We start from the raw sequence: 26775 nt of genomic DNA, 5'->3' as shown, positions 1-26775 counted from the left end.
ATATTTACATTAAGATTCAGAACAGTATCAAAATTAGTTATGAAGAGCAACAAAAATAACTTTATCATTGGGGATCACCACAACATGAGGAACTACCTTAAAGGGTCACAGCATTAGGAAGCTGAGATCCCTGCTGTATTGAAGGTTCCAGTGTTAGGATGTCGGAGAAGCACTGCTTTAGAAACAGATTCTGACCAGCACACTGGGCTCTATGCCCACATGGAGGCACTGTCTCACTATAAAAATATATACCAATACCATTCCCTCACTGTAGATGGCAGGGTTGTTGCAAAATCAATTAAGTAGATAGGACCGAACCTGGGTTTAGTATTGTTTTAAGTATTTACTTCAGTCAGTCACAGGCACAGTTAAATGTGACATTCCTGAAGTATACATACACTGAGGTAAGAACTACAAGAAACACTAGTTGAAAAGAAGTCATCCATAAAGAATTGATAATGTAAGCATTCTTAAAAATACATATTTATACCAGTGGTGGTGGCACACACCTTTAATATCAGCACTTGGGAGGCAGAAGCAGGTGCATCTCTTAAGTTCAAGGCCAGCCAGGGCTACACAGTGAAACCCTTTCTTGAAAAACCACAAAAATAAACAAAAATACATATTAGTTTTCTTCAGACTCACATAATATCAGAATTTTCCTTTTAACAATGAAGGTACAAAAAAAGGCCTATATTCTTTAGTGGGGTCTTAGTCTAGACTTTATCATGTTTACAGTCTAAATTCTTTTTTTAAAAAAAATAGCTCAAAAGCTATTTTCCCCTAAAAATTTTATGTTGCAAAAATTCTCATAAAATGTTTTTATTCTTAAGTAAATAGCTCCATAATCACATAGTTTGGCATTCACCAATGAGTAACTATACCACTTTAGTAAGATTAAAACTGGGTATTTTGTAATAGCTTGATATGCCAACATTTTATGGATACAACTCTAAAAATGATGGACTATATGTGTCCCCTCCCCAAAGTCCCAATCCTAAACCTGAGCATGCTGGTATTAGGAGATGGCCTTAGGTGATTAGGCCAGGAGTGTGGAGTTCTCCTGAGCAGAATTAAGTAATTCTCATAAAAGACCCTTGAAACTGTCCTGCCCCTTCCACCAAATGCAACAACATGGCCATCTAGGAACCGGCCCTAGACACCAAAAGCTCTTGTGGTTCTTAGCCTCCAAAACAGTAAGGCAAGAATGCCTGTGCCAGCTGTGGTGAGTTGAGGTAACAGCCAGACAGAATGAGACACTAAGAAATTAGACAGCCTGTTTCCAAGTTAATTACTACTTTGATGCCAGCTGTACTCTGGATTTGTACTTCCTAATGTTTTAAAAAAGACAGTACCCGGGCCAGCAAGATGGCTCACCAGGTAAAGGCACCAACTGCCAAGCTTACTGACCTGAGTTCTATCAGCAGGACACAAATGGCCTCCACACGTGTCCCCAAATACACACAAAGTAAAAAGTAAATGCATACTGCGTGGTGGTGGCACACACCTCAATCCCAGCACTCAGGAGGCAGAGGCAGAGGCAGGCAGATCTCTGTGAGTTTGAAACCAGTCTGATCTAATAATGCAAGTTCTGGGACAGCCAGGGCTACACAGAGAAACTCTGCCTCAAAAACAAAAACAAAAGAGAAAGTAAATGCAATAAAATCCTATTTTTAATTTTAAGAGTTCGGAATTTGCTGAGGAAATTTCTAAAACCAAAGACTCAAGTGGCTCGGAATCTCTACATCTGGCTAAACTTTTACATCTATGAAAGTGTCCCGTGTGAGCATCACAGATAGTCAGGTTTGGGAAGCTGGCACATTTTATGGACAGACTTTGTTTTTGTTAAAACAGAGACGGTCTGAAATAGTTTAGCTACTTAGAACAAATCATGAGTTCTACCTCTGGGGGAAAACTGTCTATTAAAGGCCCCATTACCCACTGTGGCCCAGCAAGTCCAGGAAGCCCAGTCTCAAAGGCTTTTATCCCATCGCTTTAGCCTTCGTCTAGAGCCTCCAGACTGAAGGCAGCAGGTGCTATTTAGGGTAGGGTTCTCAGAGAAAGCCCCTCTTTACATCAGCATTGACGGCCGTGGGGCTGCAGGCTATGGATCTCACAATTTCCTTTCTGCCTAACTTTCCCTAGAAGGGACTGGTTATCCAAACTGATCTTAAAAAGCAAGTTTCAATACAACAAAAGTACTTTATTATCATTTTAAGGATATTGTATTTATATGCATGCAAAAGAAACTACCCCCCCTTTTAAAGATTTATGTATTATCTATACAGTGTTCTTCCTGCATGTGTGCCTGCAGGCCAGAAGAGGGCACCGATCTTATTACAGATGGTTGTGAGCCACCATGTGGTTGCTGTGAACTGAACTCAGGACCTTTGGAAGAGCAGCTAGCTGAGCCATTTCTCCAGCCCGAAACTACCCCTTTCTATAAATGTTATTAACATGTACAAGCTACCAAAAAAAAAATCTCTGAAAAACTTTTCTTAAATGCTTAAGGACTGTGCACATGAACCCCCCGAGCTTTTGTGTGTTCATTACTGTAACCACCAGGGCTGACACTATTGGTGCTCAGGGCGAATCTGGTAATGTGTGATCTCGGACTGGATGTGTGAGGAGTCCTTGTTACTATCTGACACTCTAGCTGGTGTCTCCGGTGAGATGGCTTCATTTTCAGCTACACCCTCTGGAATAGGCAGGTCACGGCAGACACAAGATGAAGCCCAATACCGCCAGGCCTGGCAAATGCTTCCTGCACTGGTCTGCTCTGGTGTGACGGCTCTCAGTTGGTTTTGGACTTTCTGATCTGAGAACCCTTAACACACTCAGGTGATGGGCTTCTCCCCATGAGACTCCTAAAGCTGACCGTTGAACAGGTAGACAGTAACTGTTTGGCTCCAATAAAAAAAAAAAGGAGTTTTCGGTATCCAGCATCTTTGAGTGGGACGTTTTTATGAGCTCAACCAACTTCTGAGTCAAATGCTGAGATAATGTGCACATTCTGTGACCCTTCACCCCTTTGTTAAAGCCCTTCTTAGGCCAGGCTGTGGGACAAACCTTTAACCCCAGCACTCGGGAGTTAAGGGCAGACGGATTTCTGAGTTCCAAGACATCCAAGGCTATTGCAGAGAAACCCTGTTTCAAAGACAAACGAGCAAAAAACCTCTTCTACAAAGACCCAGGGAAATAACTTAACAACTGCTTGTCGAGAACATGGGACGTGCTGTTTTTGTTTCAGACATTCCTGTCGATCACTCACTGCTGCCTAAGTGAAGGCTGAGAGCAGGCAGTGAGCTGATGAATACAAACAGCTCAGGCTCACCTCAGCCCCACAGAAGTGCAATCTACACACCCTGCAGGGTGCTGAGTGGATTCCCAGGGTCATCTGCACTCTTGCCAGACGGAGTCTGAGAACCCTGACGCCTTCCAGAATCAGTTGTTCTGTTCTGTACTATGGCACCATGTGAGAAAGAATCCCACCCCACCCCTTCCCTAGCCCTCAGCCAAATGTGTCTATCACCCAATGTCTACAGAATTTCTACCGTTAAGACATTTATTTAAAGATAGAGACTGAGGAGCTCTTGTCTTGAGACCAGAAGTGTTTCAGATTTTAGACACTAATCCTTCCCCCACATTCAACTCCGCCCAGATAGTGAAACCTCCTAACGAAACAGCTTGGGAGCACGTCTCAAGTCTAAACAAAAAACTCATAGCTCATGTGTATCTCATAGGCGTGGTCTGAAGATAATTGATAAGTATTCATAATGTGCTTATACTTTGACTGACCTGTAACAGGTATGGAACTTTACAGTTCTGGCATCGTGGTGGTACTCAAAAAGTTCTGGGCTGGAGACATTTCAAAGTCTCCAGGTTGGGAATGCTTAGTCCATACCAAAATCTGGGTCCCACTCAAAAGAGAATGATTAGATTTGTATAGAATCGAGGCAATTTTTTTTTTTAATATCCCAAGTGAAAAACACAGATACCATTTTTTTTTTTGCAGTACATAGCTGCTCTTGAGTGCAAACACGTTACCAATCAGTCGACACCATCAAGATAATTGCCTTTCAGTGTTTTTTCAAGCTGCAGCAACATCAGAATTGCCTGGAAGGCTTCAGAGACTGCAGAAGTGCCGGTCCCTTCTCCAGAGCTCTTGGTGCGGCAGTCAGAATTAATAGGAGGAGGTCTAATATGTGTGCGTCAACAAGTTTCCAGTTGTGACTTTCAGTTTTCACTCTGAAAACCACTAATTTATCTGACTATACCTCAGAGAGCTAGCTGAGAAAAATACACGTGCACACGTGTGTGTGTTTGTGTATTCATAATTGCTAGTGAGGGTGTGTGCATATGTGTGCCCAGATGCTTATGCACACATACATACAGAGGGCAGAGACAGATGCCAGGTGTCCTTTGTGAGTTGCCAGGCGCCTTTGAGACGCGGTGTCTTACTGAACTGGCTAACCAACAAGCTTTGGGGATGCTCAGGCCCCCTGCCCCTCGTCTCTAGACCCCTCCCCTGTGTGTGACTTTTTACAAGGGTTCTGGGAATCTGAATTCAGACCTTCCTTCTTGTTTAGCAGTCACCTTAGGGACTGGGTCATCTCTCCAGCTGTTGAGGCTCATGGTTTCTAAGTGTGGATAAGAGGGGAACACTTTGGATCTGATGTCATTCTAAGGGCCAGCATATCCAAGCTCCTGACTTGGGAAGAGGCAGGACATAAGTCTTTGATTTAGCCCAGTCTTTGTGCCCAACAGCGCAGCATCTAGAAGATAGTTAATAAACACTTAGATCAGGTCAATTCTTTACTTACCAAACCCCACAGAGCACCAGGAGAGGTAGCTGTGATTGTAGCCGCTCTGGGTGTATTGTACATTAAGGCCAGTTCTCCAAAACTCCCACGGTTGTCGTAGTTACCGACACATCTTCCAACACCGTCACATTTTACATAAATATCAAATGTTCCTCTGTTGGACATAGACAAATCATATTAAGTTAAAGACAAAGAGATTCGGGGAACATTTCATTACCGTGGGTATTACTGCGGAGAAGAGCCCTGTACACTGATTTCCTGCCTGCTCTGCCCTCTGATAACAGCAAGTGCTGGTCTGTTCCAACTGGACAAGGGCAGAGACAATGAATGGTGGAAAGAACTAAGCAACAAAAACTTAAAATTAATGATAGAATATGTGCAGAAAGCCGTCGGTGGGAACAAAGTTCAAACACTACTGTACTTAGTAAGAACTGTGAAGGATTCCAGGGCACTGACCATGCAACAATACTTCATATTTCTAAAAGAAATGTATATTGCTTTTGACATCCAAAGTAAATAGCTACTTTTTAAAAGACTATAGCTCTAACAACTTGCTGACAAGTCTTTAATAAACTATAGCAGGAATTGGCACCCCAGTTTGCCAAAAAAAAAAAAAAAACAGTCTTATTAGAAAACAAACTTTTTCTTTATTTATGTTACATGGCTGGTTTGGGTTACAAGCAGAATTGAATTCTTAGATCACACTGGCCCACAAAGCCTCCCTGACCCTTCACTTTCGGTCAATCACAAACTGCAGCTCAGAAGTGGCAGCGTCAGACCCAGCCTCTGGCTGGCCTTCCTGTAGGGTCGACTCCGTGTGCATGTCCCTGCACTAACCGAGCTATTCCTTCTGCACAGGACCATCTCCCCACCTACTGCACTTCAACAGAAGCCACGTTTCAAGGCTGGCACGCGTGTGAGGCAGACAAGAGTTCTGTAGCTATAGCCTATGAGGTAAATCCTACAAAAAAGCATGTGTCAGTGGCAAAAAGGGATGGCTTTTAAGGGTTAGAAAAGGATTATTAAGTAGAAAAGAGATAGAAACAAAAGACATTAATAAGGGAGAAGATTGTTGTCTTCTTAATGGATACAATGACGCACGTGAGGGTACCTCCTAGCATTTGTTCAATGCACAATAATTTCTAAACTATTCATCTAAAATCTGCCGTATAGTCCCCTTTTCTTTCGTCACTGACACTCCTTTCTAGATTTACCATTCTGGATAGGATAAAATGACCAACAAAATGGTCTGGAGAGAGAGGAAAACATGCTACCAGCTCCGGTAGGGGCCCTCAGTGGGCAGTCTGTTAGAGGGGCTGCTTTGCATACTGATCCCCTCCCTGACACCATGAGGTGTCAGGCGGTGCTGGCCAGAGCCATGAGCGTGAACACGAGTGGGGGACAGAGGACCTGGCTGTGGGTCAGATGCACAGCTAGGGTGACCTCAAGCAAGCCCTGCCACTTCTGTGAACCAGAGTGTTTCATCTGCAGTGGGTAATTGGGTTCTAACGGGAAGAGAACGTACTGGGCTCTAATGTAAAGAAGATTCAGTAGTCAGACATACCCACCGAAAGATCAATGCTGACTGAGCCTGGCTTCTCACTCAGCCACAATGACGGCTGAGATTGTACACAACACATTTTTTTAAACGTCAGTTGTAAAGCTGGATGAAACTTACCTATCAATGACGTAAAAGTTGTCACCATCATCACCTTGATCGATTACATGCTCCCCTTCTTTGACCAGTTTTTCAAACATGGCATCTAACACTTGAGACATCTGCTCCTATATTTTAAAGAGATAAGATGTCTTTAAGTGCATCAAGAACACAGTTTCTCAAGGAATCACACAATCTCTGGTTTTGTGGACGATTTCTAGGAAATCAGAATATCATTACCATTGAGTTTTATCAGAAAAGTCAGTATCCCTCACCACATACAAATGAGAGCACTATTGATTCTCATATTCAACATCTGAATGAAAGTGATGATATCCATCTACTTGAGAACATTTGTAACTATCACCACTTCACATGAAGAAAGAATTACTAAACTGCCACACATCTGGAGGAAGAAAAAAAACCAAAAATAACTAGGGTGGTAATGAACTATTTCAAATTTTCTTAAGCTGTCTGTTCTCAAAACCTCCTACTGCTCATTGCTTGAATTAGTGTGGAGGTTCCTAAATACCTAGTGAGATTACATCCTGCCTTCAGTTTTACAGCTTGTGCCCGTGCCCAAAACAAAACAGAACAAAACACAGACTGGGGGTGGAGGGCAGCTAAGCAGAAGCAACAGAAGACTCCAGCACACATTCTGCCAGTCTTTCTGTCATTACATTTGTCTTCAGAAACCGACCGTCTCCGTCTCCTGGGAAAGGTCTTTATAAATTACAAAACTATATTTAATAGTGTTGGAGTGGCCAATGAGCACAGTGTAGAAAATATTCAGAATAAAATTATGTGGTCCATGAGGGTGAAGCTAAAACGCGGGGATAAAAACAAGCTGGATGGTTTAAAGGCGTACGTGGGTCAGGTACCTTCCTATAAAGTTCCTTTACTCCCAGACCACAATGCTTAGCAGCCCAGACTGGACTTAATTTCCCAGACAAGGGACCAGAGAGAGATGAAACAACCCAGGGAGAGAGCTTGTACAGACACACCAAATACCAGCACAGAAAGCAAGCCCAGAAAACTTGCTAGGACGAGGGCCCCCGGGTGTGACACCTGAGCTCACAGACTGCCCTACTTCCTCAGGCCTGACAATCAGTTGTTTGTTGAAAGTCTTAACACAACCACACACAGTAGAGGTCTCAGGAGCAGAAGAGAGCTTTCAGACAGTGCTGCTTGTCCACCCAGAGATGGCTCGGGGTGATATACTCACAGACTCACAGGCATAACTAAAGGATCCTGAGAAAAATCTTAAAACATGACTGCTAAATTTTTCCCTCTTAAAATTAACCTCTTGAGCAGTTTTAGGTCCATGGGTGCACTGAGACAGTCTCACAGGACTTCACACTTCCTTCCCCACAATTAACGACCCCCAGCGTGATGGTAGGCTTGCTACACCTGATCTGCACTCAGAGACCCAATGACCCAAAGTCTGCATTTACATTAAGGTTTGCTCTTGGTATAGGTATGGCAAATGCCACCCAACTGAATATTTTAATAAAATAAGAAAGAATAAAATACAAACCACAAAGTCAACAAAGAAAAGAAAAAGTCCAGAGAAAACAGAAAATGAAGAAATATGGAACAAACTTTCCAGGACGGAAAGTTTTTCAGGCTGAAAGGGAGCAAGCATTAAGGAGCCCAGTTAAACCAATGAACAAAACCCAAGTCTAGGTTGAGTCTAGGATGCCACTGTGCTTCTGGGGAGGGGTGTGTCTTAAAATAATTTTGAAAAAGGATGCCCAGCTTCTCTCAAAAATGAAGAGAAATGCAAATTAAGATTGAAATAAGATATCACTTTTCTCATATACCCACTTCGGATCTGAAAAGATTCAGACTCGAGGATAGGGCTCTGTATTGGAGTCATCATGAGAGACTTCCACAGTCTTCTACAAAAGAGTACACACGTAATAAACACTACAGAAACAACCCAGTGCCTGGAGGTGGTGGCGCACACCTTTAATCCCAGCACTCCAGAAGCAGAAGCAGGTGGATCTCTTGAGTTTGAAGCCAGGCTAGTCTACAGAGTGAGTTCCAGGACAGCCAGAACTACATAGAGATCCCAGTGTGTGTGTGCGTGCGTGTGTGTGTGTGTGTGTGTGTGTGTGTGTGTGTGAGAGAGAGAGAGAGAGAGAGAGAGAGAGAGAGAGAGAGAGAGAGAGAGAGAGAAGGAAAGAGAGAGAGAGGAGGAGGAAGAAGAGGAAGAAGAAGAAGGAAGAGAAGAAAGAACAGGAAAACAAAGAAACCTGGCAATGTTTAGTAAGGCTTCAAATGCACACCCTCCACCCTGACTCCTCCTTCTCTGGCAGGACACTCAGAAAGGAGGCAAGTGAAATGTTAAAAACCTGCCATTAGCGGAACAGGCTGAGGGAGGGGCATTCAGGAGAGAGAAGTCCTACATAGGAACCCACCATCTGTCACACCAGGCAGGTCCAGCGGCCAGCATGGGGCCACAGGGTTTCGTGGCGGTTTTAACACCGTGTAAAGATCTGCCTCAGAATGAGAGATGTGAAGCAATCAGAGTTGTTCTACAAAGACAATGCTTCTGCAGCTGCAGGAGAATGCAGACTTTCCCAAGCAGGGAAGTGCTTTTCAAACTTGCTGAGCTCAGGGCTTCTTGAGGAGGGACTTCATTCTAAAAATGGTTGATTTAAACTTTATCCTCAAAGTATGATCCCCCAGCCCCCCACCCCCCCCACCCAGCCAGACAGGGTTTCTCTGCAGCTTTGGAGCCTGTCCGGGAACTAGCCTTTGTAGACCAGGCTGGCCTCAAACTCACAGAGATCCGCCTGCCTCTGCCTCCGGAGTGCTGGGATTAAAGGTGTGCTCTACCATCGCCTGGTCCTCACGGTATGTTTTAGCCATTACGTTTTTATATTAGTTTTTAAAGTAAGAGTACCAACTACTGGGTTTTATCACGGGTTTCCTATAGAGTCATTATCTCTTCTAATTGTGTTCCTCCATGACCGTCCCTCTGCTTCTGGCCTCCTCTGACTGACTCGTTCCTTTCCATCTCTCAGTCTTCCCTTTGCTTTCAGTCCACTCACGTTCTGTTACCCTTCTCTTTTACCTCCTCATATTTATGTATATGATTATGTATATATATATATATAGAATATCACACACACACACACACACACGTATCTCTGATATATCCATCTCCCTTCCTGATTCCCCTTTCTACCCCCTGCCCCATATATATGGATTCTAGAAGTATCTGGACTGGCTTATATCACCCAACATAATGATTTCCAGTTTTATTCTTTTTCCTGAAAACATGATTTAGTCCTTTACAACAGCTAGTGAATGATAAAATTAACAGAAATTAGCATGCCTGAACTAATGCATAGAGGTCTCATTATTTTTCAGAGGACTTGCAAGTTCCTAGCAGACAGTGAGGGAGGCATTTCTCCGATGCTCCTTGCCCCCATCCATGGACAAGCCTCCCCGAGCACAGACTTAAATTAGCTGATTTAAACCTCATGCTCAAAGTATGCTTTAGCCACACACACCACTCCATCTGCTGCTTGCACCTACGAAAGCATCGCATCGCCACTCTCTTAAGTTTAAAAGTACCAGTGACACAGCTAGGGTTACCCCAATAATGCTCTGAACCCAGCTGTTCATCGCTCCCATCCCTCAACTCCTGGTTACCGCCGAGTTTATATTTCTGACCCCATCATTTCCTGTTATGAATGTCTTGACAGTTAGAATCAGGTAGGTCTATCCTTATCACACTGGCCTCTTTCACTTATTAACGTATGTTTCCTCCATGTCTTCCGATGGCTTCACCAGCTCACTTCTTTTTACTACATTATATTCCGCTGTCTGAATGGACTATTGCTTATCCGTTCATCCACTGAAGGACATCTTGGTGGCTCCTAACCTTGGGCAATTATAAACAAAGCTGTTATGAACAACTGTATCCTGATTTTTTGGGTGAATGTTAGGTTTTTACATCTCTGGGCAAATACAGAGGAGCAGAAGAATTGGAGTGTAGGAAAATAGTGAGGTAGATACCGCCAAACCACTTCTAAAGTGGCTAAACCACTTTGAATCCCCACCAGCCATGAGCCAGAGTTCCTGTTGCTTCACGCCTTCAACAGCATTCAGTGATATCAGGGTTCTGGATTTGGGCTGTTTGATGGGTGTATCTCACTGTTTTTGATTTGCTTTTCCCTGGTGACAAAGGATACTGAGCATCAACCCTCCCTATGTGGTTCTAAAATATTTTGATTATCCCAAAAGGAAATCCTGCATCTATTAAATACACATTTGCTATTTTCATGATCCCCTAGCTCCTTAGAAACCATGATCTATTTATTCTCTATGTAGATATCTATTTTCTGAATATTTTATGCTGTGGGATAATGATCTTTGCACACTGTACAGTCTGTCACTCGTATTAGTTTAATAAAACACTGATTGATCAATACTCAGGCAGAGAGTATGGGCAGGAGGATCAGACTAGGAGAATTCTGGGAAGAAGAAAGGCAGCGAGTCAGTCACCAGACAGATGCAGAGGAAGCAAGATGAGAACACCTTACTAAGAAAAGGTACCAAGCCATGTGACTAAACATATATAAGAATTGTGGGTTAAGTTGTAAGAGCTAGTTAGTAATAAGCCTGAGCAATAGGCCAAATAGTTTATAATTAATATAAGCTTCTGTGTGTTTATTTGAGACTGAATGGCTGTGGGACCAGGCAGGACAGAAACTTCTGTCTACAGAATGACAAAGCGTGTTTTCTTGCATCTAAGCTCACTTCACTTAGCATGTTGTCTTCAAAGCTCATGTAGCATAATAAACAATATGTGAATACATTCCCCACCCGATTTCTATTCCATTGTATGTGACAACCTTATCTGCTGATCTATCTTACCAGTCTTGATCTAAGTTTCAACCAGGTTGTTGCTTACTGCTATGTTGTAAAACTTATTGGTGCATTTTGTTTAACTGTTCTTTATCAGGTATATCTTTTGCAAACATGTTCTCTCTGCTCATGGCTTGTTGATAGCCAAACACTTTAGTTTTGTTTTTTCTCTTTTTGAAGCAGGCCCTCACTATGCAGCCATACACGTCCCGTACCTCATACCCCATCTTGCCTCAGTTTTGTTAGCACTAAGATTATAGGACTGCAGCACCACACTCGGTCTTAGAATGTTTAATTTTTGTTAAGTTCATCTCATTGCTTCTTTCATATACTGAACTTTTGGCATCCTATCTAAATAGGCACCAAATTCTAAATCATCTAGATATCTACACTACTTATGACTTAAACATTTTACTTTGAGGTCTCTGGCCCATTTGGGGTTAATTTTCATGAGGGGTATAAAATCTGTCTAGATTCTTTGGGATATGGCATCTGTTTGTTCCAATGCCACTTACTGCCTTTGTCCTTTGTCCAGCTGATTCACATGAGCTATTCATGGGCTCTATCTGGTGCCGCTACTCAAACTTGTGTACTTCTTGTCAAGATTGGTGTCATAGCTTATACTAAGCTTTGAAGTCACTATCAGTTCACTGACTGGCCTTCAACACTGTAGGCTCTGGAGGACTCTGCCTCTCCAGGTTTATCTATTTTGGATGTAAATTTTAGAATCCATTTACTGGGTCAGATGTTTCAGTAGACAGAGGCACCTGCACATAGGCCTGATGACCTGACCTCGACCCCCAGATCTCACACTTTTCTTTCTCCTTTTTGGTGTTTTTAAACAGGGTCTGATGGAGGAAGGTCATTGGTTAAAATAAAAGAAGCTGCTTGGCTCTCATTAGTTAGGAGATAGGTGGGAGGAGGAGTAAACAGAACAGAATGCCAGGAGGAAGAGGAAGTGAGGTCAGACTCCACAGCTCTCCTCTCCAGAGCAGACGCTAGAGAGAGACGCCATGCTACCTGCTCCAGGGAAGACGCACGCTATGAAGCTCCGACCCAGGATGGACTTAGGCTAGAATCTTCCCGGTAAGCGCACCTAGGGGCGCTACACAGATGATTAGAAATGGGCTAAATTAATATGTGAGAATTAGCCTAGAAGAGGCTAGATAGGAATGGGCCAAAGCAGTGTTTAAAAGAATACAGTTTCCGTGTAATTATTTCGGGGCATAAGCTAGCCGAGCCAGGTGGCTGGGGTGTTGGGGACGCAGCCCCGCTGCCGCTCCCATATTACTACAAATGGCGCCCAACGTGGGGCTAAACCCACTTAAAAAACCTGAGAAGGCTTAAAAATAATGGAGAGAGAGTTTAACACAGATTTTTGCTGTTTGTTTGTGGCATGCCGTAGAGAGATTTCCTGATTCAGCAACAGCAGCAGAAAAAAAGCTGTGTTATCTTAAAGCGCTGCTTCCTGGGGCTGTGCCACCAGTGCAAACTCTGGCTTTATGTTTGTGTTCCCGCTTGGGATCGGAAGGAGAGTGCTCTGAGACCTTGACGATGACTCAGAGCTTCCCGCCTGCTCCTGGGAAGAAGGCAGAATCAGGCTTAGGCAGGCGGAAGAGCATGGCGGATTCCTGCCGCCATACAGGGACGTGTTTTCAGACTGCACAGTGCTCTGCGTGTCAGATTTGGATGTAACTTGGATGAAAAGAATTTCTGTGCTGCGTGCTCAGTCTCAGAATTAAAGTGCTGAGTGCCGCTCCTACCTGGCGGCCCCAGAGCTAGCACAAAATGGTACGTCCTCCATTTTGAAATTTTCCTGACTCAGCTTCAGCTGCAAAGCCTGCAGCTCATTAACAGGTCCTGCCACGAAACACTTAAATGGTGTTGACGAAAAGCTGAACACATGCTTTTCGGTTTTCAACCTTAGCAGGAAAAAAGCTGTGCCGTTTAAAAATGCCGGCTTTCTGGGTCACCCTGCCAGGGCAAACTCTGACTGTTTGAGGCAGGAGGGCTGGCTACCGAGAGAGGACTTGAGTGTTGTCTGTTGTAGCTTGCTGGCTGGCAGGGACCTTGAAACGCCATTGAGGTGTGGCCGTAAACACGGCTACAGCCAGTACCTCAGCCATGAGGCTGGAAAGCTAAGGAATGGACTGGATCTAGCTGGCAAAGCCACGGCTTTAGTCCTACTGAGATTGCTTGGTAAATTAAAGGCTCTTGTGGTCAGAAAAAGAGAGATATACAGTAAAGAGAGATTCAAAGACAGAGAAAATTTCGGAATGGTTTAAACTGTGTTAAAATATATGCAGACTAAAAGTTAAAATTCTTAAAGTAAACCTCTGTGACTTCAAGGTGTGGTAGCACACGCCTTTAATCCCAGTGCCTAGAAGGCAGAGACGAACAAATCTCTGTGAGTTCAAGGTGTAGTAGCAAACACCTTTAATCCCAATGCCTGGGAGGCAGAGACAGGCAGATCTCTGAGAGTTCAAAGACAGCCTGGTCTACAGATATACGCTCAAAAAGCAAAAAGTTAACCTAGGAATGTCACAGCTTAGATTCTTAAGCGCCTACTGATTTAAAGGTGCAAATCAAAAGTGCTCCTGGATAGTAAAAAATTGCAGATTCACAATAGGACAGATTCAGACCACTAAATGAGTCACACTGTTGGATGAATGTACGTAGGCTTGGGAGAGAGAAGAAAAAGAATATAGAGAATAAAGTTAATGGTTTAAAAAGAAAAAAGTAAAAGTAAAGTCTTTAAAGAGACAGAATACAGATAGTTATAGATATAAATAAAAATAAGCCGCGTAAAAATGGAAAATTCACAGAGAGTCTGGATTCTTTGTATTATTGTGTTTTCTTTAAAATTTTTGACTGTGAAGGAGCTAAGTACAGAGAGACATTTTATTATATGGGCTGCCCAGTGGAACCAGAACGGATATCATGAGGGTATGATTTCAGAATTTGGATCTAAGGATATGATACTTTGGAAAAGAGATTCTTCTTTTGTTTTCACAGAGGATGAGACTCTATGGATTTCTTCTATTCCGATTTGGTATGATGGACCACGTCCTCCTGAAGGGTTGCTGTGAACATCTTCAGAAAATTGCTTTGCTCAACTGCCAACTGAGATGAAACTAACACACAGGTTATACCATGAAAGACCTAATTAACGACGCCCCCATTCAGCAGGAAGCAGTTTGGAGAGAAAAAAAAACTGCGCCCATGTTCCCAAATATGGTTTATAAATGTTCTTTTACATTTAAAGGGGGATATGATATAGACATGAATAATTTGCATTAGTATAGATTTCGCTTTATTGATAGAGATTTACGGTCAATTTTGTTATATGTATAAATGTTTCTGATGTAACTTTTACTTGATAACTGTTTTGTTATATGTAATTTTGCTATGTTAAAGTTAAAGCCTTTTTTTGTTTAAACTGAAAAAGGGGAAATGATGGAGGAAGGTCATTGGTTAAAATAAAAGAAGCTGCTTGGCTCTCATTGGTTAGGAGATAGGTGGGAGGAGGAGTAAACAGAACAGAATGCCGGGAGGAAGAGGAAGTGAGGTCAGACTCCACAGCTCTCCTCTCCAGAGCAGACGCTAGAGAGAGACGCCATGCTACCTGCTCCAGGGAAGACGCACGCTATGAAGCTCCGACCCAGGATGGACTTAGGCTAGAATCTTCCCGGTAAGCGCACCTAGGGGCGCTACACAGATGATTAGAAATGGGCTAAATTAATATGTGAGAATTAGCCTAGAAGAGGCTAGATAGGAATGGGCCAAAGCAGTGTTTAAAAGAATACAGTTTCTGTGTAATTATTTCGGGGCATAAGCTAGCCGAGCCAGGTGGCTGGGGTGTTGGGGACGCAGCCCCGCCGCCGCTCCCATATTACTACAAAGGTCTCTCTGTTTAACAGTCTTAGCTATACTGGAACTCACTTTGTAGACCAGGCTGGCCTTAAACTCACAGAGATCTGCCTGCCTCTGCCTTCCAAGGGACGGAATTAAAGGTGTGCTCCACCACGGCCTGGCTCAGATCCCATATTCTGATGATGGATATTTGGATTGTTTCTACCTCCTTCTGGCTACTGTGCACAGTGCTGCTATGAACATTCATGCACTAGTACTTGTCTCAACCGATATTTGACCTCAATTCTATGAAAGGAATTACTGAACTGTACAGTACCTCTAGACTTAGCTTTGAGGAACTCCCAAGTGATATACCACGGCAGCTGAATTGCTTACTTTCCACTAGCAATGCGAGAGAGTCCTAATGTCCTCGTGTCCTCAACATTTGTTGTTTTTCTTTTACTTAATTATAGCTGCCCTTGTGGAGATGAAGTAGTGTTTTATTTGGCCTTGATTTCCATTTTCTTAATGACTAACCATGCTAGGAATCTTTTTATCTGCTTGCTTGTCATTTGTCTTCCCTAGAGAAAGCTACTCAAGTACTTTGCTCATTTTAAAATTGGATTTTTGTACTTCTTACATGGTTTATGTATCTTGAACACTATAATTTTCTCAAGTACATGATCAACAAATATTTCTTCCATTCTGTAGCTTATCTTTTCACTTTTGGGGGGGCATAACGTCCTGTGACTTATAAAATGTCATGGCAATACGAAGTTCATTATGTATCTTTTCTCATTCTTGCTTTTGGTATCTAAAAATCTAATGCTAAATCCAAGGTCGTGAATACTTAACATTGTTTGGTGGTTTGAATGTTAAGTGTGTGTGGGAAGCACCTTGAGTGCACACACAAAAACCATACACAAATACACACATACACACACACGCACACACACACACACACACACACACACAGAGAGAGAGAGAGAGAGAGAGAGAGAGAGAGAGAGAGAGAGAGAGAGAGAGAGAGAGAGATGCAGAAATGGGATTACCCTATAACAGGGTAGCAATGCCCCTACTGGACAACATAGGCTAGCAAAAAGCCCAGGTCCAGAAATGGTTTCTTTTTTGGAGTTGTTGGGTAATGAGGTCCCACTGACCCTCAAACATCATAAGCTATTACCATTAATCTTGGTTACGTTCCAGAACCTGGCAGTAAGAATGTATACTGAAGATATAACATAAATCATGAGATCAAGATGGTATGGACTTAGCAACTTCACCCCTCCCACCAGCTAGCGTTCACAGGGCTGGGAAGTGCTCTGCAGGTACTAGATGAACTTACAGCAGTTGTGATTAGCACACGCAAAACCTGTGAGAGCCCAGGCCAGATCAAATCCCAGATAGACAGGGAAGCTGGGCACACAATCCCACCCCCAGATGAGCAGTGATTGGCAGTTGTTAGCTGCTGGGAAAGACATGCTGTAGTAAAAGACCACACTCCAAGAATAGTTCCGGCAGCGCAAAGTGGTCTTGAAAGGTTGGTTTGTTTTGACACAAAGTTGGGTCACTTAGGGAAAGGAGGGTGGGTCTGGGAAGAGTTGAAGGGTAATTACAACACATGCCATGCAGGGAACTTGAAACTCTCAAAGAACTAATAAAAAAGTTAAAAAGTAGAGGCTCTATGTTCATACATCTCTATGGTATCTAATACAGTGTGTAACAAAAGAGAACACTGCATTAAATATTGCTGCCACTAAAATTTTAAATAGAATTACTCGTATATGCATTACACAACCCTGAGACATGAACAAGAGTGTGGAATATCCCTTGACATGTGTGAAAATATGCTACTGTGATTGTGTTAATAAAGAAGTTGTGTAGTTGTATATTATTTGTATTTTTATAATAAATCTTGCCTGAGACCAAAGGCAAAGCTAAAGCCACTAGAGATCAGGTAATGGTGTCACACACCTTTATCTCAGGATTTGGGAGACAGAGGTAGTTGGGTCTCCGTGAGCTCAAGGTCATTCTGGGCTACACAAGATCAATACATAAACAAATCCAGGTGGTGGTGGCTCACACCTTTAATCCCAGTGCTAGAGAGTCACAGGTTTTTAATCCCAGCACTACAGGGAATGTAAAATGGGAGGAGAGAAAGGCTTAGTCTGCTTAGTTTACAGTCACCTTGGTAGAGGTAAGACTTCTCTAGTGGCTTGGCTGCTTTGCTTCTCTGGTTTCCAGATTGAACCACAATTTCTGTCTCTGGATTTTTATTGTTTGTGCTACAAAGCTGGCTGCCCAGTACCTGGACAGGTAGAGGTTAGGTGGGACTTTAGACAAAACGAGAGCCTGAAGAAAAAAGGAAGGAGGTCAGAATAGAGAGGAGATGTGGAGAGACGGAGATGAACTTGCCGTACTAAGAAAAGGTACCAAACCACATGGCAGAACGTCAGGTAAGAAATATAGGTAGATTTAAAATGTAAGAGCTTACAACAAGAAACAGGTAACAAGCCTGAGCTACTGGCAGAGCATTTGTAATTAATAATAAGTTTCTGTGTGGTTATTTGGGAGCTGGCTCCCAGGAAAGAAAAGTTTGCTACACAAGATAATGTAAAGGCCTTGACGACTGAGACATCTTCTGGGACACAGAGTTGTAGGGAAGTTTCCTTTCACTAACTTTTGTTCATTATGAATTTTAGTAAATTTATGTGTAGTAATTAAAGTTTCTTGATTAAAAAGAAACACCTGCCAGGTGGTGGTGGCATATGCCTTTAATTCCAGCATTCAGTGGACAGAGGCTTTCAAAAAAAAAAAAAACCCTCTATTTAGAGAACAAAATTTTTAATTTTCCCGTGGACTGAGAGAAGCACAAGGAAATGGTAGTGATAGGTTTGCAAGTGGTTTTTGTTCCTTCCTCATCATGGGTGTTCATGGGCAGCAGCCAGGGCTGGAGATGGAGCCAGGAGGGCAATGAGGCAGGGATTTCCTGACGTGATGCTAATCGGCCCAGCAGGGACCTTTTACACAAATGAGTTCATCTACCTCAGGCAACATATGGTCACCTACCGAAATCCTGAAGACTAATTAAATGGCTTGCTCATACTGTATTTTACTTGTTTATGATGTGTTTCTTTTAGGGAAGGCAGTGCGGAAGTATCAGCTTTATTGATTAGTTCTGACTCTAAATGTCAAATGGGAAAAATGAAATAAACTGTTACAATAAAAATTTTGGTTATGTTAGAATTAGCTCCATTTTAAGCAGACATATGAAACACTGCTTTTAAATTATAAAGAATTCACACCAGCATATGAAAATTTCCTAATAGAGAAATTTACTTATGTGACAGGTGTCTGCTCTAGTCAATCAAAGCCTAATCTCCCCATAATTATGCATAGAGTGAGAAGCACTGAGGAAATATTTAATGCGCAGAGGGTGACGGTCATGCTGACAGCCATTCGAAGAAACCCACATCTACTTCTCTCACAGAATGCAAATTCGAGCCCGAGCTCAGGCACGCTCTGACTCACCTCGGCAGCAACAATTTTCTCGGCATTAATGGAAGAGCATCGGGAAATTGTTCCAGATAGCCTCAAATTAGAAATATTTCAGGAGGAAAATGGCCTACTGAGTGGAACATTAAAATATTCATGAAAGGAATATCTTCAAAGACATTAATAATTAGAAAATCTGCACGATACAGTACTCCAAGGGGAGAGTGTTCTGTGGTCTGGGGGGAGTGAAATTTTCAAGCTAAACCCTAACCTCAGGAAATTCAAACCAGACAGTAGCTACAAAGCCAACATTATTCTTTGTGCTAATTGGTAATTATTGTTTCTCCTTCCTCTCTGGAGTTCTCCCAGTTCTGGAAAGGTATTGCCTCGTGGTCACTGCGGTGGGACACTGGTGGTCATCCTAGACTCTCCTCAGTCCCACTCCAACCAGCTGTCAAGTACCACGTCGGTTAATCCCGCATGCCAAGCAACCATCCTTTCCTTTCTGCTTACCCCTTCTCCCTTCCTTAGTTCAGGCCCATTTCTCTCCATGGGACTATGGGATGGTCTCCTGATGGGCTCCATTCCTCTGTCCTCCTCCATCTCCCTCACATGTCCCCCCTTTAATTGTCAGAGGAAACACCTAAGACTGCTAAGTCCTCTGCTCCAAATGCTTCAGTAGTAGCCACCATGAACAGGACAATGTGGAAGAAGAGACAAAGGGAACTTTAAGGATGGGAGGCATGCAGTGACATGTCCTCTGCACACAATGCGACTGCTGCGCATATGAACTAACAGCAGCTGCAGTTACCTGCAAAAGACCAGCTATTGGGGCTGATGGCTACCAGGAGGAGCAGGCACTTTTCTTTGGGGGCTATGGCCACTGGAAAGTTCCCCCCATGTCCTGTGGATGACCCTGTGCCCAGGACCAAATGGGCAGTGCAAACTTGTCTCAGTGAATAGAAGGAGGAAAAGGAAAAGGAAGGCAGGCAGCTATACACAAGTGTTTAAGGTGTTTCGGTTTATAACATTCTATGCCATCCTGAAAAGGATTTGGGAGAGGAGAGGGAGAGGGGAGGGGAGAGGAGAGGAGAGGAGGGAAGGGGAGGGAAGAGGAGAGGAGGGGAGAGGCGAGGAGAGGAGATCAAGCTGGCCTTAGCTCAACTTCAAAGACAAACTCTGAGTGATGCCCGCGTTCCCAGCAGACGGCAGGCTGAGAAGGATGACCCTGGGTTTGACACCAGTCAGGCCTTTACAGAATGAACATACCTCCAAACAAAAGATTTTTAAAAAGTAAATAGCTGGGCGGTGGTGGCGCACGCCTTTAATCCCAGCACCCAGGAGGCAGAGGCAGGCGGATCTCTGTGAGTTCGAGGCCAGCCTGGTCTGGAAGAGCTAGTTCCAGGACAGGAACCAAAAAGCTACGGAGAAACCCTGTCTCGAAAATCAAAATAAATAAATAAATAAAATAAAAAGTAAATATATTTTCCGATAAAATAATCGGTAATATTAAGTCGTGATTTTGGTGCTGTTTGTCTCCACCCATGAACTGGCTTTTATATTACACATTGAAGACTGTTGGGAACTGTGAACCCCCTGCCTGCTGGAGTAAACAGCTTGTTTTCCTATGCTTGCAGCTGCTCTGAGCACAAGACCCTGATGGCAGGGGAGTGGTTTCTGGTGGCTTGCAGCTGAACAATCCCAAAAGCTAGGGTGTGGCCACTGGTCAGCGAAGGCACTATATAAACTGTCCTGGAACACAGTAAAGTTGGCATTCTTGGCTTTCTTGTTTCAAGGGTGACCTGCGTCCGTCTGTCTGTCTGTCTGTCTGTCTGTCTCTCTGTCTCTGTGTGTGTGTGTGTGTGTGTGTGTGTGTGTTTCAATCTCCAGCCCCTTGCCTGACTCTCGACTCTGGTGCAGGCAGCATGCTACAGGCGTAGTACCGTAGTACACATAGTACAGGCTACAGGACCATAGTACAAGTAGTAGTATGGACATTACAAAAGACTTTTAGCAGACGTTTTAATCTTTGTAAAATCCTTTTCATATAAGATTTCATTTAGCTACGCCCAGTGGTTCAGGCCTCTCATCCTAGCTACTTGGGAAATCGAGTCTGAAGGATCAATTACAAGGCTTGCTTGGGCTACAGAATGAGGTGAAATTCAGTCTGGGTAACTCGGTCCTGAGACACTGCCTCAAAATAAAAGTAAAAAGTGGATTGGGTTTATAAGTACAGTGCACCTGCTTAGCACACACCAGGCCAAATGGAAAAGAAAAAGAAGAAAAAGAGGGGAAGGAACAGATGAATCCATACCAGAAAAGCAGAATCACAGTTAAAAGAGTCACTGTGATCTGTTTAGTATATCTGTTTGCTCCTACTAACTTTCAAATGGGTTAAGTGCTTTTTATTCTTTGACAATTTTATACATGTATATAATGAATGTTGGCCACTCCCCCATCACCCCCCCTTACTCCTCTCCCTCTAAACACATTCTTTCCAAGAAGTCCCCTCCTATATCTTTTCTTCGTTTATGTGACCCACTGAGTTCAATTCCAGTTGTTTGCATGAGGTGGCTACACCTCTGGAAGCAGTCAGAGATTACTGTACGTTTCGATAAGATTTGAGCCTTTATTTATTTGTTGTGCGTGCATGTGTGTGTGCATGTGTGTCTTGTATGCATGTGTTTGTGGAGATGCATGTGTGTGTGCATGTGTGTCTTGTATGCATGTGTTTGTGGAGATGCATGTGTGTGCATGTGTGTCTTGTATGTATGTGTTTGTGGAGATGCATGTGTGTGCATGTGTGTCTTGTATGCATGTGTTTGTGGAGATGCATGTGTGTGTGCATGTGTGTCTTGTATGCATGTGTTTGTGGAGATGCATGTGTGTGCATGTGTGTCTTGCATGTATGTGTTTGTAGAGATGCATTTTCCCACGCTATCCTCACATGAAGGCCAGAGAGATCAATGTTGGTGTCTATAGCACTCCACCTTACTTCTTGGAGACAGGGTCTCTCACTGAATCTGGAGTCAGTCATTTAGCTACACAGGCCTGTCAGCAAGCCTCTGGAATCTACCTGTCTCCACACACACCACCTCCTTCCCTCTAGTGTTGGGTTACAGGCACACGCTGCCACATCTGGTTTTTACAGGGGCACCAGGGTTCTGAACTCAGGTCCTCACGCTTGCAGGACAGGCATTTTATTCACTGAGCCATCTCCCCATTGCCCTAGACAGTCTTTAAATACCACTACTTTATTAAAATTACCAAATCTATTTGAAATATTACTACCAAGTATGCATAGTTACAAAAATCAGGATGTAATTCAGAATGTTCTGGCTTCAGGCACTGGTGAGTACAAAGGACAATGGGGCATATATTAAAGAGCTAAATGAAGCAGGAAAAGGTGTGTGTTCTGCCCTCAAGAAATGAATAAACGAGGCAATGGGAAATGTCAAAGACAAAGACAGGCAGTGGCGGTGCACACCTTTAATTCCAACACTCGGGAGGCAGAGGCAGGTGGATCTCCATGAGCTCGAAGCCAGTCTGGTCTACAGAACTAGTTCTAGGACAGTCAAGGCTACATAAAGAAACCCTGTCTCAAAAAACACAAAAAACAAAAAAACAGAGAAGAAAAACAAAAGAAAAAGAAAACACAAAATGAAACAAAACAAAACAACAACCAGAAATGTCAAAACAATAATCTGAACTCAGGGATGACGTACAAGGTCCAAATGTAATTCATGTTCCCAGAGAACATGATATAAGGTTATATAAGAAGTTATTGAGTTCTTTTAGTATTTCAGGGTGTAAGCATGACCTAAAAAAGGGTATGATGTAGAGCCTTAGTGCTTCAAAAGAAATGTCCAAACAAAAACAAAACAAAACAAAAATCCTATCTAAAAACCAGCAGGACTTGATGTTCTCAGACATCAATCTGAAAACTAGAAGAGGTGGAGTTTGAAAAACCCAAGGTTGAAGTAAGTAGTAAAAGTTGGTTCTTCACATTTGGAACAAGCAGCAGCTCTTTTCTAAATCACTAGATAGCAAAAACATGACCCGTGATGACAAAGCAAAACACTTATCCAACCACATGAAGCTAAATCTAAATGCACATGCCATACCAAGCAGTATGCTAGAAACACCCTCTGTGTAGACTAGATATGTCAAAATTCTTTCCAAGAATCAAACATTTCCTTGCCTTGAGCCAAGTAAAATGCTACATCTAAAATATGAACAATGTAGAGCTTACACGCATTTAAATATTTCCTATTACTGACTGTTGAAAGCAGCTGGGAAGACCTCCACCAGGGGCCTCTGTGGTACATCGGGGTCTAGCCTCTCCCTCCCTGAACCACCAGGGGCCTCTGCAGTACACAGGGGTCTAACCTCTCCTCCCCTGCACCACCCCGGGTTGGCCGTGAGAATATGACATTATCTTCCCTTGGCGCTCTAACACAGTGTATCTGGTATCCACAGATCTAAGACCAGAAAGTGCATGCAACCCTCTGCCTCCACCATGATCCCAGAGTGAACTGAACGCGTAAAGGGAGAAAGTCAGGTCCTTGCCCAGGTGTTGACCCTCTTCCATTATTACGATTTATCTTACTGGATCCAAGTTCTTGAACAGCAGGATATCTTTGCAAGCCTCTTGCAATCTGTTTCTCTGATCATCAGTTTTGGGATGTATTATCTGAAAAGACATCAAAATCAAGAAAACAAACACAACAGTTAATACCAGGTAAAATCCAACGTTCACTCTGGGTGGCTAACAAGGGTTAGTCCATGAGCCGTCCCTTGGTCTTCTGCACAGCCACCAGCACTGTGCTCAGAAGCTCCTGGGAGGAGAGTTCTCCCCAAGACCAAAAAGCACATTATGAGAAGATGCATGAGGAGCGATAAAGACAACAAACATCCCAGGCTACAAGGACACGTACAAAAGGACAAAGTGTTACACAGCTGGAAAGTTAGATGCTGCCTTCATTCCGTTGCGACTGAACTTAAACTCTTCAGGCTACAGCTCTTTCCTTTAAAACTTGATAATGTCTGCTGAAGCAAGGGAATTCTTACATGTATACCTCATCAAAATTAAATAAGATTTTAGAAAAATTGCAGGTAACTGTCCCAACAGCATGTTAGGAATTTACAGAAAGGACCAAGCAACCATATACTCAGGAGAATGTGCGTTCAGGGGAAATGAATTTAGGAAATACAGATGCGCTCATTTAGGATAAAGTTAAGAGAAGTTGGTGTTCTATCTTCTCACTGAACATTTACTCAGGGCAATGAAACAGTCATTTGTTTCTAAGAAAAAACAAAACAAGAACAGAAAAAGCAATTAAAATTTAAAACGGTCAGTGGTAGCGCACACCTTTAATCCCAGCACTTGGGAGGCAGAGGCAGTCGAATCTCTGAGTTCAAGGCCAGCCTGGTCTACAGAGTGAGTTCCAAGGCAGCCAGGGTTACACAGATAAACTCTGTAGGACCTGCTAAGCCAATGCCTCACCTCTCCCATCAAAGCAGTCAGAATCAGACAACAGGGAGTCTGTGCCCGCAGAAACACCAAGATGCACAGGGACATTTACCTCGGCAGAAGATATAGCTAACAAACCAAAGAAGTGTAAGCCTGAAGGAACTGGCATTTACAGTATTGGAGACCTCTCTGATCTACAGGTAACACGAAAGACTATCTGCTAGTGAGCAAATCTCAGCAGTTTTTCAATAAAAGTGTGTGGCGTGGGACTCAGTGTCCCCACAGACTGAGTCCCATGTTTACGCTGCTACTTTGAAGGCCGTGGAGTCTTTAGCAGACAAGGCACGGCTAGTATAAGCAGATGGGAATGTGCAGGCATTTCTTATAGCTGCTTGTAGCTCCAGGCCAGCATTCTCTTTCTGGATGGTGCCCCGTGACGGTCCTGACATTGTCACAGACACACCTCCCCCACAGGACGCACTAAAACTCCCCGGAAACTGGATCCAGAACAAACCTTATTCCCTTACATGATTTCTGCCAGGCATTTTTTTTTCTCGTGCTATGGGAAGTCACTATGGAAGGTGTAAGGTATGGGAAGCCTGTTTACTATCTGAACCTAGACCCTAAGATGGCAGGTGAACAGACCGCTCATTATCAGTGCTACACAGAAACCTTCAAACCTCAGATGACACGAGCCAGAGTCCACCACTTTCTACTCAACACACAAGGGATTAAGGCTACTTCTCTCTCTGAAAGCTACTAAGGGCACGCCTGCGGGGCAGCCACAGGGTGGTGGCTGTGGTAGCAGTGGCATTGTGGGCAGCGCTGGCGGTGGTGGAATGCCAGACTGTGCTCTGGTCTCCACTCTGCGATGCTTCACCCTCTGCCAATTCAAGTCTCTCTCCTTTCTCCCCATACTTTCTCTTCTGATGAGGTCTCAACAGGGGAGACTTTTTTCCTGCTCTCCTGGCTCTAAACAACCAACGCTTCTAACATGTTTTCCAGGGATGCTGTCTATGCAGTTTGCTCATCCCCCCACTCCTCCCTGACACAGATCCTGCCAAAGACCCTTGGCCTAGTACAGTCTGTGCTCTGGGAGCAGTCAGGGGCAGATATTCTCCCAGCTAAGATACTGCCCGCTCCTATGGACTCGTGTTTTCGGTAGGTTTGACATCACTGTGCGCCAGGCTTGTCTCTGGACTCTTCAGCTCTAACAATGTACCCAGAGTGTGAGCTTTGGCCAGCCTAGAGGCTCTCATGGTTTTTATTAAAATTTCTCATTTCAGGATAAAAAATCTTGTTAAGCCAACATTTACGTGGTATCTTATGTATGTCAGGTGCATTATTTATTTATTTATTTATTTAGTTAGTTTTTTCAAGACAGGGTTCTCTGTGTAGCCCTGGCTGTCCTGCTACTCACTTTGTAGACCAGGCTGGCCTTGAACTCACAGAGACTCATCCGACTCTGCTTCCCAAGTGCTTGGATTAAAGGCGTGTGCCACCACTGCCCATCCCAGGTAGTATTTTAAGGGCTCCATAAGTGTCAATTCATTTTAACCTAGTAACAGACCCCTGAAAACAGGTGGTAATTTAGAGTTGAGAAACCGCGCACACACACACACACACACACACACACACACACACACACACACACACACTCCATTGACTTCTCCATCATCTAACAGTTCCTGAGCTGCAGAGCTGGGATTCATCCCTGACAAGCTGGTTAAGAGAACACACTCACACCTCAGAACAAACCCACCCCTGCAAGCACATCTGTAGAGAATGGTCTCAGAGCTAAGAATGGCTTTACCTTTGTGTTCTCTCTCCCTCCCTGTCTCTCTCTCCCCCTCCCACACACGACCCCTGCATGCATACACAGGTGCGCAGGCATGCACACACACGCGCGCACGCGCGCACACACACACACACAGGCGCACATGCACACATGGAAATGAGAGGAAATTCAAGTGTCCTCAGAACACAGACATCTGTGCACTGCCTGTGCTGATTCTGAGCCACAGCAGTAGGGTGGAGTAGCGTTAAGAGCGCTTCTGACTCCCAAACACTAAATATTCATGTTCAGAAATAGTGAGATTTCAGTTAAAAAATAATCCCCATATAAAGTGTTTGCCAATTCATGCTCTGAACTTCTGCTGCCTTTCAAGGAAAAGAATCAGAAAAGCAACTAATAGGCTTTACTTAGATGTAGGAGCTGATGCAGAGGTCATGGAAGGGGGCTGTTTACTGGCTTGCTGCCCAGGGCTTGCTCAGCCTGCTTTCTTACAGAATTCAAGACCACCAGCCCCGACGTGTGATTCAGTGAGCTAAGCCGTTCCACATGAATCATCAATCAAGAAAATATAACACAGGCTTGCCCAAAGATCAATCTAGTGGGGGCATTTTCTCAATTAGAATTACCTCTTCTAAAACTGGCTCTAGCCAGTTTTATATTAAAATGACAGCCACCACACTAGCCAGCACACACACCTTCCATAAGAAAATGCCTGCCATTCACTAAGAGAAACAATTAATAAATGGGACCTCCTGACGCCGCAAAGCTTCTGTAAAGCAAAGGATACGGTCAACAA

General features: G+C 43.6%; 1 protein-coding gene across 1 annotated transcript in view; it reads right to left on the bottom strand.

The window, feature by feature from the left end:
- Prkar2b (protein kinase cAMP-dependent type II regulatory subunit beta) overlaps nucleotides 1–26775 on the bottom strand; it is a 94015-nt gene that overhangs the window by 12456 nt on the left and 54784 nt on the right. Inside the window, exons 4-6 of the mRNA XM_075947404.1 lie at nucleotides 23321–23404; nucleotides 6502–6608; nucleotides 4824–4977 (exon numbers count right to left, since the gene is read on the bottom strand). Of these exons, the coding sequence (XP_075803519.1) occupies nucleotides 4824–4977; nucleotides 6502–6608; nucleotides 23321–23404 (345 nt within the window). The remainder of the gene's footprint in view (nucleotides 1–4823; nucleotides 4978–6501; nucleotides 6609–23320; nucleotides 23405–26775) is intronic.

The sequence above is a fragment of the Microtus pennsylvanicus genome, chromosome 14 (genome assembly GCF_037038515.1).
Source record: "Microtus pennsylvanicus isolate mMicPen1 chromosome 14, mMicPen1.hap1, whole genome shotgun sequence".
Lineage (NCBI taxonomy): Eukaryota > Metazoa > Chordata > Mammalia > Rodentia > Cricetidae > Microtus > Microtus pennsylvanicus.
The sequence above is the reverse complement of the archived record's forward strand: the minus strand, read 5'-3'. Positions and strand labels throughout refer to the sequence as shown.